This window comes from Calonectris borealis, chromosome W (assembly GCF_964195595.1).
Source record: "Calonectris borealis chromosome W, bCalBor7.hap1.2, whole genome shotgun sequence".
Lineage (NCBI taxonomy): Eukaryota > Metazoa > Chordata > Aves > Procellariiformes > Procellariidae > Calonectris > Calonectris borealis.
In genome coordinates, this window is record NC_134351.1 from 43,560,044 (window position 1) to 43,572,841 (window position 12,798).

The 12,798-nt window shown below is 44.1% G+C and overlaps 1 protein-coding gene across 2 annotated transcripts in view; it reads right to left on the minus strand.

Annotated features, from left to right (window-relative positions):
- LOC142074900 (phosphatidylinositol 3-kinase regulatory subunit alpha-like) overlaps window positions 1–10,769 on the minus strand; it is a 115,892-nt gene extending 105,123 nt beyond the window's left edge. Inside the window, exons 1-3 of one of the 2 annotated variants that reach the window (XM_075135866.1) lie at window positions 10,662–10,752; window positions 6,291–6,374; window positions 5,059–5,819 (exon numbers count right to left, since the gene is read on the minus strand). In XM_075135866.1, the coding sequence (XP_074991967.1) occupies window positions 5,059–5,392 (334 nt within the window). In that variant the 5' untranslated portion in view covers window positions 5,393–5,819; window positions 6,291–6,374; window positions 10,662–10,752. Of the gene's footprint in view, window positions 1–5,058; window positions 5,820–6,290; window positions 6,375–10,661 lie in introns of both variants that reach the window. The other variant, XM_075135865.1, reaches the window with a different exon arrangement.
- Between the last annotated feature and the right edge of the window lie 2,029 nt (window positions 10,770–12,798).

Below are 12,798 nucleotides of genomic sequence, written 5' to 3' on the forward strand. Positions count from 1 at the left end.
CCTTCTCCAGTTGAAATAAATATTTCTTTAAAATCCTGTAATCCCCCCCTTGTCATTCTTAGCTATGAAAATAAAGCAGTTCTTTGTATTCTAGCCTTCAGATTTATTTCATGGATGTTCATCATGGAAAGCAGCTTTGGAGCAAGACACAGATGTGGAAGTGTGCACAGCCAGCTGTAGTTACAACACCTGTGTTCTTTCACACAAGAAAATCTGGATGTGTATATGGCATCACACAACTATTTAAGTGGGCACAGTTATTTGCTCGGAGTTCAGAATGATCCATTCTTGGCAAATACTTAGCACCATGTGTTGCTGAAACTCGCAAACTGATGTTATCATATGCAAACCTAAGAACGAACTATTTGTTAACCAGTGGGATATTTTTTTTTTTCAGATGTTCCTGGATCACAGCTACAGGAACAGATCAAGATGATTCCAAGGGAGAGGAGCAGGCTACTTCACCTTTGCCTTGCTTTAAATCTGCCCCAGGAGCATTCATGTCAGCAGGAGGTATTAAAAGACTGAACCAGTATTACAGAAGGCTAAAGAAAGGAAAGCAAAGTCACTCAACATAATACCACTGTTGTAACTATAGAAAGGCATATTAAAATTGGTGCAATACAGAATAGACAAATATTTCTTATAGCATCAAAATAGTAGTGTTTTCTTCTTTCAGTTTCTTAAAGCAAAATGTATGAGGAAAGGCCATTTTTTTTTTTTTTAGACTAATTGATACAGCTGGGGAAAAAATGCATTTCAGCTACACAAGCCTTTTCAGATCTGAGATCATCCTTGAGAATCAAAAGGTTCTGTGTGCCCCAAGTAATATATTTTTCCCAGAAATATCAATTGGTCAATTAAAATATTCTTCTCAAAAGTTCTCTCTCACCTTTAATCTTATCCCATCATGATTAAAACACATGGAAAATACTGGTTTTGAAGCTCCTTCCTCTTCTACCAGCAGGTGGGGCCACGCATCAACCATGAACTTGCCCATGTCCACTGTTACTGTGCAATTTGAACTAGTATTTGCAAGTGTAGCCCTGTGCTCTCTGTGGTGCTTACAAACACTTTTTTAGTTATCATCCTGATCTTACCACTGTGAAAAAAATGCTCTGCCTTACTTTAATGCAGCTTGCAAAATCTTTGTTTTCATTAGCAATAAAGCAGGTGGCGAGAACTTTGGTTTCATATGCATGCGCTAATCTGGCGGTTAGAAATTTGCCTCATGCACCAAGAAATATGACCATGAGTAGCTGGCGAGGCTCTTCGGCAGGAACCTGCCCCATTTCTCATTGCAAGTCAAAAGCAACCGACTTGTAAAGTTCACGACTGCAGGGCAGTTCTGACAACTCCAGCAGGACTAAGGCTTACGCTCAAACTGAGCTTTTTAGAATGAACCCAAGGGCTCTGGCTTGAACAGCAAATACATTTACCAAATGAGATAGTGACTCATCACTTCACTCCATAATTTCCTTTTTCCCTTTGCCTAAATCAGGAGAGATGATGACTGTTTTCTTCCCAACTGAGGCTCCAGGCTCGCTGCATTCTATTCACTCTTATGTCCCCTACTTTACAAATGTAAATAATTTTCAGAAATACAATCTCTCTACCAGCTTTATAGCAAAATTAAAGAAACAAATCCTACAGCATATTCAGTTCAAGCATGCACAAACGGTTTTCTGTTCTCCGTCAGTTTGGATCTTTGTCAGACATTGCATAACCTGGTCTTTGAAAGGAAAGAGTTTCCAAATGTTCTGTGTCATTATCTTTGTCTAATTTGCTGATCTGTATCTGTTCTAAGAGAAAAGTGTAAAGAAAGTTTTGTTTTAGTTTTGGTTGGTTGGTTTTTTTAAGAAATCTATGTTATAGTTTCATTATGAGAAGGAAGAGCTTTGGATTTTTAGGCTCTAAACCAGCTGAAATGGTACAAAGTGTCAACATACACAACCCTTTTAAGTTACACAGGAAGTTGCAGGAAGCTCCAAAACATCAAACCAGAAAAATTATTCATATAAAGTTCTGGTCTGCCTTCTGCAATCTGACCTTCATTTCAAAGTGGGAATTTAGCATTCCAAGTTAAATCAGAAAGTATTTCTGTCAATCAATCAAAGCTTTATGCTCCAAAGTATGCTTAAGATCAGCCTTCACAAACCAGGTAGAAAAACAACACTGTATGAACCAACTCTAAAAGTATGCAGCTGTATGAGCTGAATCAAAGTTCACAAAACTCAGCTGGACTCGGGACACATTCATTTTCAAAAGGAGTTGGGCAAGATGGGGCTAAGTGAGAGGAACCAGCCCTACATAGCTCCAATTTAAAAAAGAATGAGACCACCAGCAGTTTTATTTTTTTTTCAAATTAGCTTTTAATATTTAAAGAGCTCCCTGTTTATAAGTAAGACTGTGATTGCATAAGACGCTGGCCTGATGAACAACTCTGCCTGTATCACTGGCCTCATTGACTGCAAAGTCTGTTCAGATGCCTATGATTATTTGTGTATGAGTACCTGCAGCATTGTGCCTAAATATTGCAAATTTGATCTAATACAAAAGAATCTGGACACTGATGAGCAAGTGATCAAGCTTAACAAGGCCAGAGGAAAAAAAACATTCAGAATAAATAATTAAATACTTAAGATTATTTAAATGATTAGAAAGTAATTTTAAAGAAAAAAATCTAATTCTGTTGAGGGAGGTCTAATCCCTGATCCTAGGGCATTACTGAAGGTGCCTAGCCTTTTACATGAAGCTCTAAATCTTTAATTCAAAAGGAGTTATGGGAACTTTTTTTTTAAATCAGAAAAATACATAGCTGGATCACAAGCTGATTCTTAAACATTTTGGAGTATGGCAGGATCATGTGTGCAGACTTTGAGATTAAGATTCCCAGTTAAATTAGCACATTTTCTTATTTCAAATCCCCAGTCCCAAGCTATTAAAAATAAACACCTTATATGTAAATAGTACTCTGTCTAGAGGCAATAAACTTCAGTTTAGAAGTGATCTAGTCACTAAGGCTTGGGGCACTGTCGCATCTCAAAGAAGCAGAAAAGCCTACATTTAAACAGAGCCCCCCAAACCTGCAGCAGAATTTCAGAGTAACTCCCAGCAGCCAAAACTCCCATAAATGTCTGTTACACAGTCCCAGGGCAGGCTTGGAAACTGCAAGACTAAAACCAGGACTTTTCAGCGCAGTGCTGTGGCCAGCTCACAGCATGGAGTTGTGAACGGGGGCATCAAACAAGCATGAGTACAGAGACCAATCAAGTTACAAAGCACTACTTTAAGTTTAAAGCAATAAATGCATCAAAGCCTCGGATGACGGTTACTTCACCACAGCATACATAAATGAAGAATCAGATTTTCTTTCCACCCTCTGCCTCTCAAAATGACCTACCAGTGTTGAGGTGTCTATCCAAAGAGCCATGTTTATTCTGCAGTTACATATGATGGAGACAACCATCTCCGCAGGTGGGTTAAGAAAAAAGCCAATGTTACCTGATCAGCACACATTAATATCCAAATCAAGGAATTATCAGAGAGTAGTGTTTCCTTTCAAAAGCAAATACCCCATTTTCAGAATTAATCTAATGAGAAACCATGAGACTTGAGTAACTAGAGGCTGAAGAGTTCGAGGACTTAAGAAATAGGGACAGTATAACCTAAAATGCCACTACACCCCCCATCTGCCCCCACCTTCATTCTAACAATGATGTATACCTAGACATTACATACTTGCAAGCAATTCTTGAGTGCTTAAGGATATCACTATGTAAAACAGTTCAGGTCTACTCTTTATTAAGCCCCCACCAACCTAGAAATGCTTCTGCCAGGTTTCCACTTGGTTGCCACATACAATTTTCTACATTTTCATTCTTATCTTCTTTGATTATCAGCACAGCAGAATATAAAATCTTAGGCAAAGTGGGATGGAAGCTGATAAACTGATACCACAACTTCACAAGTGATGCTGCAAACATTTCTATGGAGGCAGAGGGTGATGATACTATCTAGGACTATGGTGTCACTTTGAGAATCAGGATCACATACCACAACTTGTATTTCCTACAGCTAGAAATACTGAGAATTTAAGAAGTATTAGATGTTGAAGCAATATAAGCCATTCTAGACTTTTGAGAAGTAAAAGACCAATGTAAAATCTATCCTAAGATGGACTTGGCTTGTTTATATGTAAAACCCAAATATCTGAATGTCAGTAGGTAAAGCAGACAAATCACTTTGAGGAAGGTTTGTTTTTGTTTTGGGTTTTTTGTTTGTTTGTTTGTTTGGGGTTTTTTAACCTAAAGCTTTTCCAATTCTTAAGACTCTTTCTTCTATTAACAGAAGAGTTCTGATCAAAATCTGAGTTCTGTCCAACACACTGTCGCAAATGTAGGTTAGAAACCAACTTATGTTTAAACAAAGGAAGATATTTCCTTTGTTTATATAAGTGCTTTTTTTTTCTACTGCATGCCCTACCCCAAAACAAAATTAAATCTGAATTTCTCTATCATCATTCCATTGTTCATTTTTAAATGCCTGCTCTTACTTTTAATGCCACATATATACTTTGTCATGGAGGTTTACATTTTTTGCTGTTAGCAAGAGATTTATGATAGGAACATATTGTTTATTTGGAATTCGCATTGTCTGATTCACCAAGAAGTTTCTCAATAGTGAGTTTGATGAACCACAGAGGGAAACGCTTCCATCAGCTTCTTAGAAACCTAAAATAAATGCTACCCTGCTCATTCTCCATTTAAGTCTTTACAGTTGTGAATTATAAGCATACTTTCCAACCTGTGAGATGTACCTCACAGTAAGGCACCACAGAGACCAATAACTGAGACAAAGCACATGAAATTACAAAGCGTATGAGCTAAATATTATGAAGTAGAAACAATTCTTAATTGACTGAAATGAGGCATGCACTAAAAAAATCTGACCAGCATGTATTATATACATAAATGTATGGCCATGCAAGTCTATGAAACAGAAATACCTGAAAAATTTGGGGGACACACACACAAGTCTTCTGAGAACAGTACTAACCTTGTTGCTCACTCTCTGCTTCAACTTTTGCAGGACTTGGTGCTACAGGAAGGGGTCGAAGAGGACGAGGCTTCGGAGTTGGGGGAGATATTTTTTTTCTTCCAATGTACTCTACATAAGTTCCTGGGAAATCCCCCCTCTCCCCTGTGGTTTCATTAAAGCCATTTAGCCAACCAATTTCCTCAGGCTTTGCTTCTTCCCCTTCACTGAAACCAAGTGCTAGTAAGGTACCTTTATTCACAGTTAATATATCTCCTAAGTGCAAGTCAATGTCTTCTTCTCGCTCTTTTTTGTAGTCATATAAAGCTCTGTATTGATATCCTTCGGCACTCATCTTGGCAAACGATTTAACGTTCAAAAGTGTTATTAAACAGTATCAAAATGCAATTGTCCAGTTATATTTTTATGTGCAGATATATTCAAGATGTATTAAATGGGATAATAAAAATGTCAATAGCAATGTCTAAGTAATAAAATCCACCAGAGAATCAAAAAGCACCAGGATCTGTCATTTCACTGCTGATGTTTTTACCGATGTATTTATTCTGAGTCAATGATTGTTGCAGAAGAATGTGTTCCACTTCTTCTATGTCTAGCAATATTCTTCCAATTAGTTCCTTTTCTGAGCTTGCTGGCACTTCTGGGTCTCCATACTCAAGTTCAGCTGATTCTTATAGCCGGTCACACCTTCAGATGTACTTGTCATAAATTGCCCACGTACCTTAAATATTCTGCCATGGAACTCTGCATACATGCTCTTCCTGGAAAGAGAAGAGAAAACTGGTGAAGTAGTTTCAAATTCTCTTGATGCTTGTGAACTTGGGATTCCACTTATGATTTAAGCTTTCTACAACCCTGGCAGAGGTCACGTGTCCCACAAAAGAGCCCTAAATAACGATAAAAAAAGCGACCTCACAAAAAAAAAACTAAACTGTCAGCTAATGCTTGCGTTTTTCTAAAGGATATATGTCTAATTACTTGAACTGAATTTGCATCCCTGCAGTATGAGGCATGCTGCCATACATTCCCTGCTTCCTTCTCTGTGGCTTATGGCTACTGAAGTCTCTCAGAGTGATAGGGCTAAGCCCTCAATTTATCCCTGTAATGCAGTACCTAACCTGGCAGCAAGATTTTACATGTTATCTCCCTGAAGACACACAGCCACAACCCTTCCCCACAAGAGGTCTGCCAGGACAGAGGAGGAGCTCACTGTAATTAGTGCTGACACTCACCATTGGGGTATTCAATCGCCTGCTGTTTATGCAGAGGGTGAGGATGGGCAACAACGTCCAGCCCAAAACCTATATGCCCAAAACCTATTGGAGGGAAGGGTCTTTTCATAATCTGCAGGAGAACCAAAAAGTCCAAAATGCTTTTACTTGACAGGTACCATATTTCTGTTTTCTTAAAAAGAGGGGCTTCTCCACTCCCCCATCTTCCAGATGTTTTTTAATGTGTTTATGGTATAATATTAGAAAAACAATCAGTAACTGAAACAGCCACATCCAGACCACCTAAGCAGTACTAGCAGGAGAAAAGTATCAGGGTATACGATTAAATTACGCTAAAGGCAAGAAACTACAGGCCTAAACATTTGACTCAAGGTTGCCTGACCATAAAGTAAAAAGGAAAAATATGATTTAAAAAAAAAAATAATCAATTTAGAAAACAGTAGCTTAAAGACATACAGAACAGTGAAAGTTTTCTAAACATTATTTCAACTGTTACTCATTTTCATCTGCTTAAAAAGACAAGCACAATTATAATTTGAAATGCTACACTGGAAACCAGAAAGTGCTAACTACTCAAAGTTGCATTGAAACTCCTAAACAACAGCTGAATAAAAGACCCGAGGGGGCTATGTAATACCAGTAGGTAAAATATTGACTGCATACTTAGTGCCACAAAAAGCTGAATTTTTTGAGCAACACTCCCTTTTACATTGTAAAAAGACACCAGTAGACAGGGCTGGAATAAGAAACCTCTGACAGCTCTTTTCTACACCATTTTCTCTAATGTCTCAGTCATCAAGTCCTTGGAACATGACTAACTGAAAAGCTAAAAAGTGTTTATAAGAATGTATATGGGCTTCCTTTTGCAGTGGATGGCCCTGATCCCCAATTTGTATGTGGCTCCTCTTCAGTCCATCAGGTCTAAATATAATTCCCTGCAGCTTATTGCACAACGTCTCTTGTAACAGAACACAGAAGAAAATCTTGCAAGTTCTTGAAGAACTTCCTTATCATCCATTGCAACCAGTTTTTCTGTAGGAAAGAATTATCTGAGCCTGAATTAGACTTCTCATTTTAAAAAAGCCTACACACAAGTATTTATTTTAATAACTTTCAAATATATCCACGTGGATTAGGCATCCAGCTCCCAAAAAAATTTTAATGAGAAATTTCTGCAGCCACTTCTAAAAACCCAAACTATGCTGCTTAGCTCACACTACCAAACATCACAGACTTTGCAATTAACATGAAGAGAGTTTCACTGATATTTTATTTTGCCTTTTCTACCAGAAGAAAGCACACAGACAAGAACTAGAGTGGAAAGAAAAAAAAAAAAGGGGGAAACAAATCTAAAGCACGAGTATCAATTAAATTGCACAGAAGCCTTTTCAAAAGCATAGGTTCCTCCCGTTTAACATAGCAAGAGAACAAAACGCACTTACATACCTTAGATCTAAATGTTGGAGCTAATCTAAATGTTTCTAATCAAGACCAACTATGCACAGCAAAACCTGCTAGAAAAAATACCACTTCGACTACATTAAATATTCCAAAATATTTATTTTCTTTTTAAGAAAGGTTCAACAAGTGCTCTGCTATAACTACTCATTTCACTCCTACTGCCTATTGGCATTTTGGTAGTCAACCAAATAAGTCTTCTAAACACTGCATAATTTAACTGACTTGACCTACTCCTCTGATCTTTTATTATCAAATGCATCATAGCAACTTTACGGCCAGATATTTAAAATGAATGCTTGTGTCTCTTACATTTGGTCTGACAATACAGAACTGGAAATCTTGTAATAACATAAAAACTGCTTATGACAGTTTTTAAGGATATTTTAAAAACTCAAAACCTGAATCAGATAGGACAAAAGGTCCGATTTACTTGCATGTTAGAACAACTCAATGCAGTTATGATAGCAAAGTTGCCCTAAATCCAGCTTCCCTGGTGCTCAGAGCTGCAGTACCGGTTCATACTCACTCCTCAGCACTGCCTTCAGTGCAGGGCCCCCAGCATCCTGTCTCCTGACTGATCTACCGTTAGTGTACCTGGAGACACACTGAATTTCTTGGCTTTATGCCTTTTTCTATTCTCATTATCTGTCAAGTTTGGAGCCTGAGTCTTCCTCCATCCCCAAGAACCTTGCAGACAGCCCTAATGCACATCGATGGGTAAGTAACAGGGACAGACACCGGTTCTCCACACCAGTCTGGTAACACTGCAGCATCTCCAAATAGCCCTCTTTCACTTTCTGCTCTGTTAAGATCCTGTATAAACAGATCCCCTTTACTCCAAGTGGAGTTACATGGTCTCTACCCTCAGACATTTTGAGTCAAACTGATTTAAGCTGATTACTCTTAAAATAAATAGCTCGGAGACCATCTTAAGTAGAGGGAAAAACACAAACCAAACACTTTAGGCAAGAAACATTGTTATATTTGAGATGATGTATTACTGGATTTCCATTTGGCAGGTGGAATGGAAAAGGAGGAAGAAGTATTGTAAGAGAATCAAATGCTCATTTGGTTTTTATTTACTGTTTAAGAGCTTGACCCCAATGAAAGATTCCCGAGTTCAGGCAGAATTCTGGTCTCTCAGCAGAATGGTTTATGTTGGGGATTTCAACAGTTATAAAATTTAAAATTCAACAGAAAGTCACAAGAGATTCTTGTAAATTTAAGTGGAAAAGGAAGGGGACATGAAATCTTCCCCTCCACTCCCCCTATTAAAAATTATGTCTGGCTCCCACTCCACTGGTACCCAAGCATTTCCTCCCACACTAGCTAGCATTCCTTTGGTTGGTGACTGAGAAGAAAAACTACTTCTGCCCTGTGAATCCATGTTACTGCTAGCCCAACCAGAGGTGCGCACATGTGTTATCGATCTGGCACCCCTATACAAGATAGCAAAGATTTTCTTCATTTTTAAATTAGGACATTTAATAACCATATCTCCTCGTACTGCCATCTCTCTAATACTTATTCCAAAAATCCCTAGGGAAACAGTGCCTAACACGAACTTTCCTTCGACTGCAATTATGAGCTTCATCAATAGAAGATCAGACTAACATACTTCGGGAGGCACTGAAATAAGAGGAATTGAAGTGTAACTGAGAAATTTTGCTTGGAGACTGACTCTTCTCCCCACTAGGTGTCTACACACCTGTAACTGCAGTTATCTCTGAAGTGTGATGCTGCCACTCTCCAAATCGAGATAACCAAGGTAAGTACCACAATGGAAAACTATCTTCTGCAAGAAACTGAGGTCCAAGATATATAGCGAAGTATTAGGAGATACATACTTATAATCCCTTTATACCACTTCCAGTCTTTGAAAGAGTGATTTTGAGCCTGTGGAGACTATACCACTGAACAAGTTCAAATATGTACACATCGAAAAAGTACATTAACTTCACCGTGGACACTATAAAGCACATCCCATTCTGAAACGTTTCAAAGACTTCATATGGGCTGCAAAGCTACGCAAGAGGGCAGGGAAACATCAAAGCGCTTCAGAAAAGTCATTCAAAGAATAATAACAAACAAAAAAACTAGGAAGGCAGTACAAACTGAGCTTCTATCCTAGTAAGAGACCAGTAAGTTAACCCCACCGGGAGTCCTGCACCGACAGGCACCCGAGCGACAGTCCCCGCCGCAGAGCAGCCGCTCTCCAAGTGCCGGTGCTCCATTCCCGCGCCCCGGCCCCGCTCGGGGGGCGCAGCCCCTCCACCGCCGGGGCAGGGCTGCGCGGAGACGGCGCTTCCCAGTCCGGGGACGAGCGCGGAGCCGCCGGGACCGCCCTCGGCGAAGACCTGGGGAAACCCAGGCTCAGCGCCGCACCGCCCCGCCACCCTGAGCGCTTCCTACCACCCCGCGGCCTGAGCGCTTCCTACGGACACCCCACCCACCGCCCCCGGGGACGTCAGGGGGGCGGGGGCACCAGCCCAGCACCCCGCGCCGCACGACGGGGTTGCAGCTCCCGGGTAGCCTCACGGCCGCCAGGCCTCGACCCCGGCACCGCCCGCCCAGGAAGCGCTGGGCCGGGCCGCCCACAGCCACGGGGTGAGAAGCTCCGCCACCCCCAGGGTTCGGCGCCGGCCACAGCGGGCGGCCGGCTCAGGCCTGCTGCGCCGGAGGGCTCCGCAGCGACACAGCCGGCCCCGAACAGAGAAAAAAGTTGCACAGACCGGGGCGGCGGCGCTCCCGCTCGGCCTGTCACCCCGCAGAAGCGGCCGGTGCCCGGGTCTCAGGCGGCCGCACGGCACGGCACGGCACGGCCCCGCACCGCCCTGCCCTGTCACCCTGCCCCAGCGGCCTCCCGCGGAGCAGCGCCAAGTAAGGCGGCCTCGGCAGCACCCGCTTTACCTCAGCGGCGGCGCCTCCCTCCCGCCGCGTCGCCCTGCTCTCCGCTGAGCATCCGTCCCGCTGCACGCCCAGGCCCAACTTCCCCCAGCCGTGCTCGGCGGCGCCGTGCCCGCCACCGGCGCTGCCTCCGCCCCGCCCCCCGACGCGGCCACCAACCCGCGCCGCCACCGCCCCTGCCCCGCCCCGTCCGCTGACTGACAGCGGCCGAGGGGCGGTGCCCACCACCGCCCGCCCCGCGCCCTGGCTGCGTGGCTCGCCACAGGCTGTCCCGCGGGGCTGGCTCCCGGTGGCGGGGTCAGGCCGCCTGAAGCTCCCGCCCGCGGCGGAGGGGGCCCGGGGTCGCTGCCACCGAGGCGCGGGGCCCGGCGGTGCCGGCGAGGCCCGGGCGCCTCCTCAGCCGCAGAAGGCAAGGTTAGGCCGGGGAGCGATGGTGAGAGGAACATGTGCTTCTTCCTAGTTCCTCTCTGGGGATTTTTCTCCTCTCTTTTTCTTCCCTCCCCTCCAACTGACGTAATGTGTTATGTTGGTGAAAAGTGCCCAGAACAAAACAGCTGCTTCTGCTCCCCTGTACCTGGGACGTGAGTGGCTCTCTGGGTCCCGAGCAGGGTCATGCCATGTGGCAAGGTGATGGCGGCCTGCTGTCCCCCGCCAGCCCACCGCAGTGGGTCTGCTCCTCAAGGGGCAGCTCTGTTCTGCCAGGCAGGAGCCTGGCTGTGGTGACACGCAAGGAGCCACTGTCCTCCCCTCGCCCCTGTCCAGCTACATCCGCTCTGCGCCATTGGGAGCCCCGCACTGCTCCAAACGCCCGTCAGCCCTGGCCTAGTGAGAGCCACTTTGCAGCAGGCACGGTCAAATGGGTGGAGGTGGTAGCTGTCTACAGTAGCCCCACATTGGGCGCCAACGGCTTATCATCTTACTCTACTGTGCCTGGGAACATTTTGATAACAGCAATGGGGATGTGTCTGGGCTGGCAGATGGCCAGGGCATCGCTGCTGTTTCTGTGCTGCTGTACTGGACAGGCTGGAACTCCAGTGTGAACTCGAGTCGAAGGGACCGTGACCTGTGGATGAGTCAACATGGGAGCAGGACACCCCAAAGTGTCTGTGGCCGTGGATAAGCCCACGCCAGAGCAGGTACATCTCAAAGCATCTGTGGCCGTGGTAATGTCTGTGCCGCAGCAGGTATACCTCTGAAGGGATTGTGGCCTAAGGATAAGTCCACGCTGGAGAAGGTACACCTCGAAGCATCTGTGGCTGTGGATAAGTCCATGCTGCAGCAGGTACACCTTGAAGCATCAGTGGCTGTGCATGAGGTCATGCTGGAGCACCTCAAAGTGTGTGGCCGTGGATAAGCCACGACAGGGGAGGTACACCCCTGGAGGGACTGCAGCCATGGGTGAAGCCACGTTGGAGCAGGTTTACTTCTGAAGGGACTGTGGCTGTGGGTAAGGCCACGCTGGAGCAGGTATATCTCTGAAGACATTGTGGCCCATGGAGAAGGCCACGCTGGAACTGGTGCACCTCAAAGCGACTGTGGCTGTGGATAAGTCCATGCTGCAGCAGGTATACCCCTGGAGAGACTGTGGCTCCACTTGGAGCAGGTACACCCCTAAGGGACTGCAGTCTGTGGATAAGTCCAAGCCGGAGCAGGGGCAAGGGGAGGAGTTCATTGCAATGTTAAACCCTATGGTCTGGTCCAAAGGGACCAGGGGTGGAGATTGTAATGGATATACCTTTAAATTGTTGTAACCCATTATTCAAGTTGCATGTTATAGGAACCACCCGAACCAATGGAGAACAAGCCTTACAAGAAGCAGTGCAAGTGCAGCAGTGACCCAACCTGAGCTGGCTTTGGTGCCAAATAACTCGACGCAACACACCACCTCTCCTGTCCTGAGTGACCACCATAACAGATGGAACCCAAAGTCATGGACTAAATGAATGCAGTGGACATTTTGTGGACATTTGTGGACATTTTACAGACATTTTACAGGGGTGGTCCATAGACTAAGGGAATGATATCTGCGTATTATATCAAAGGATGGGAAGTGGGGGGTGGTGGGTAATGAGGATGTATTGGATAGTGTGGGACCTGAGCATGACGTAAATGGTATGGAATAAGGGGTGGAGAATGTGCT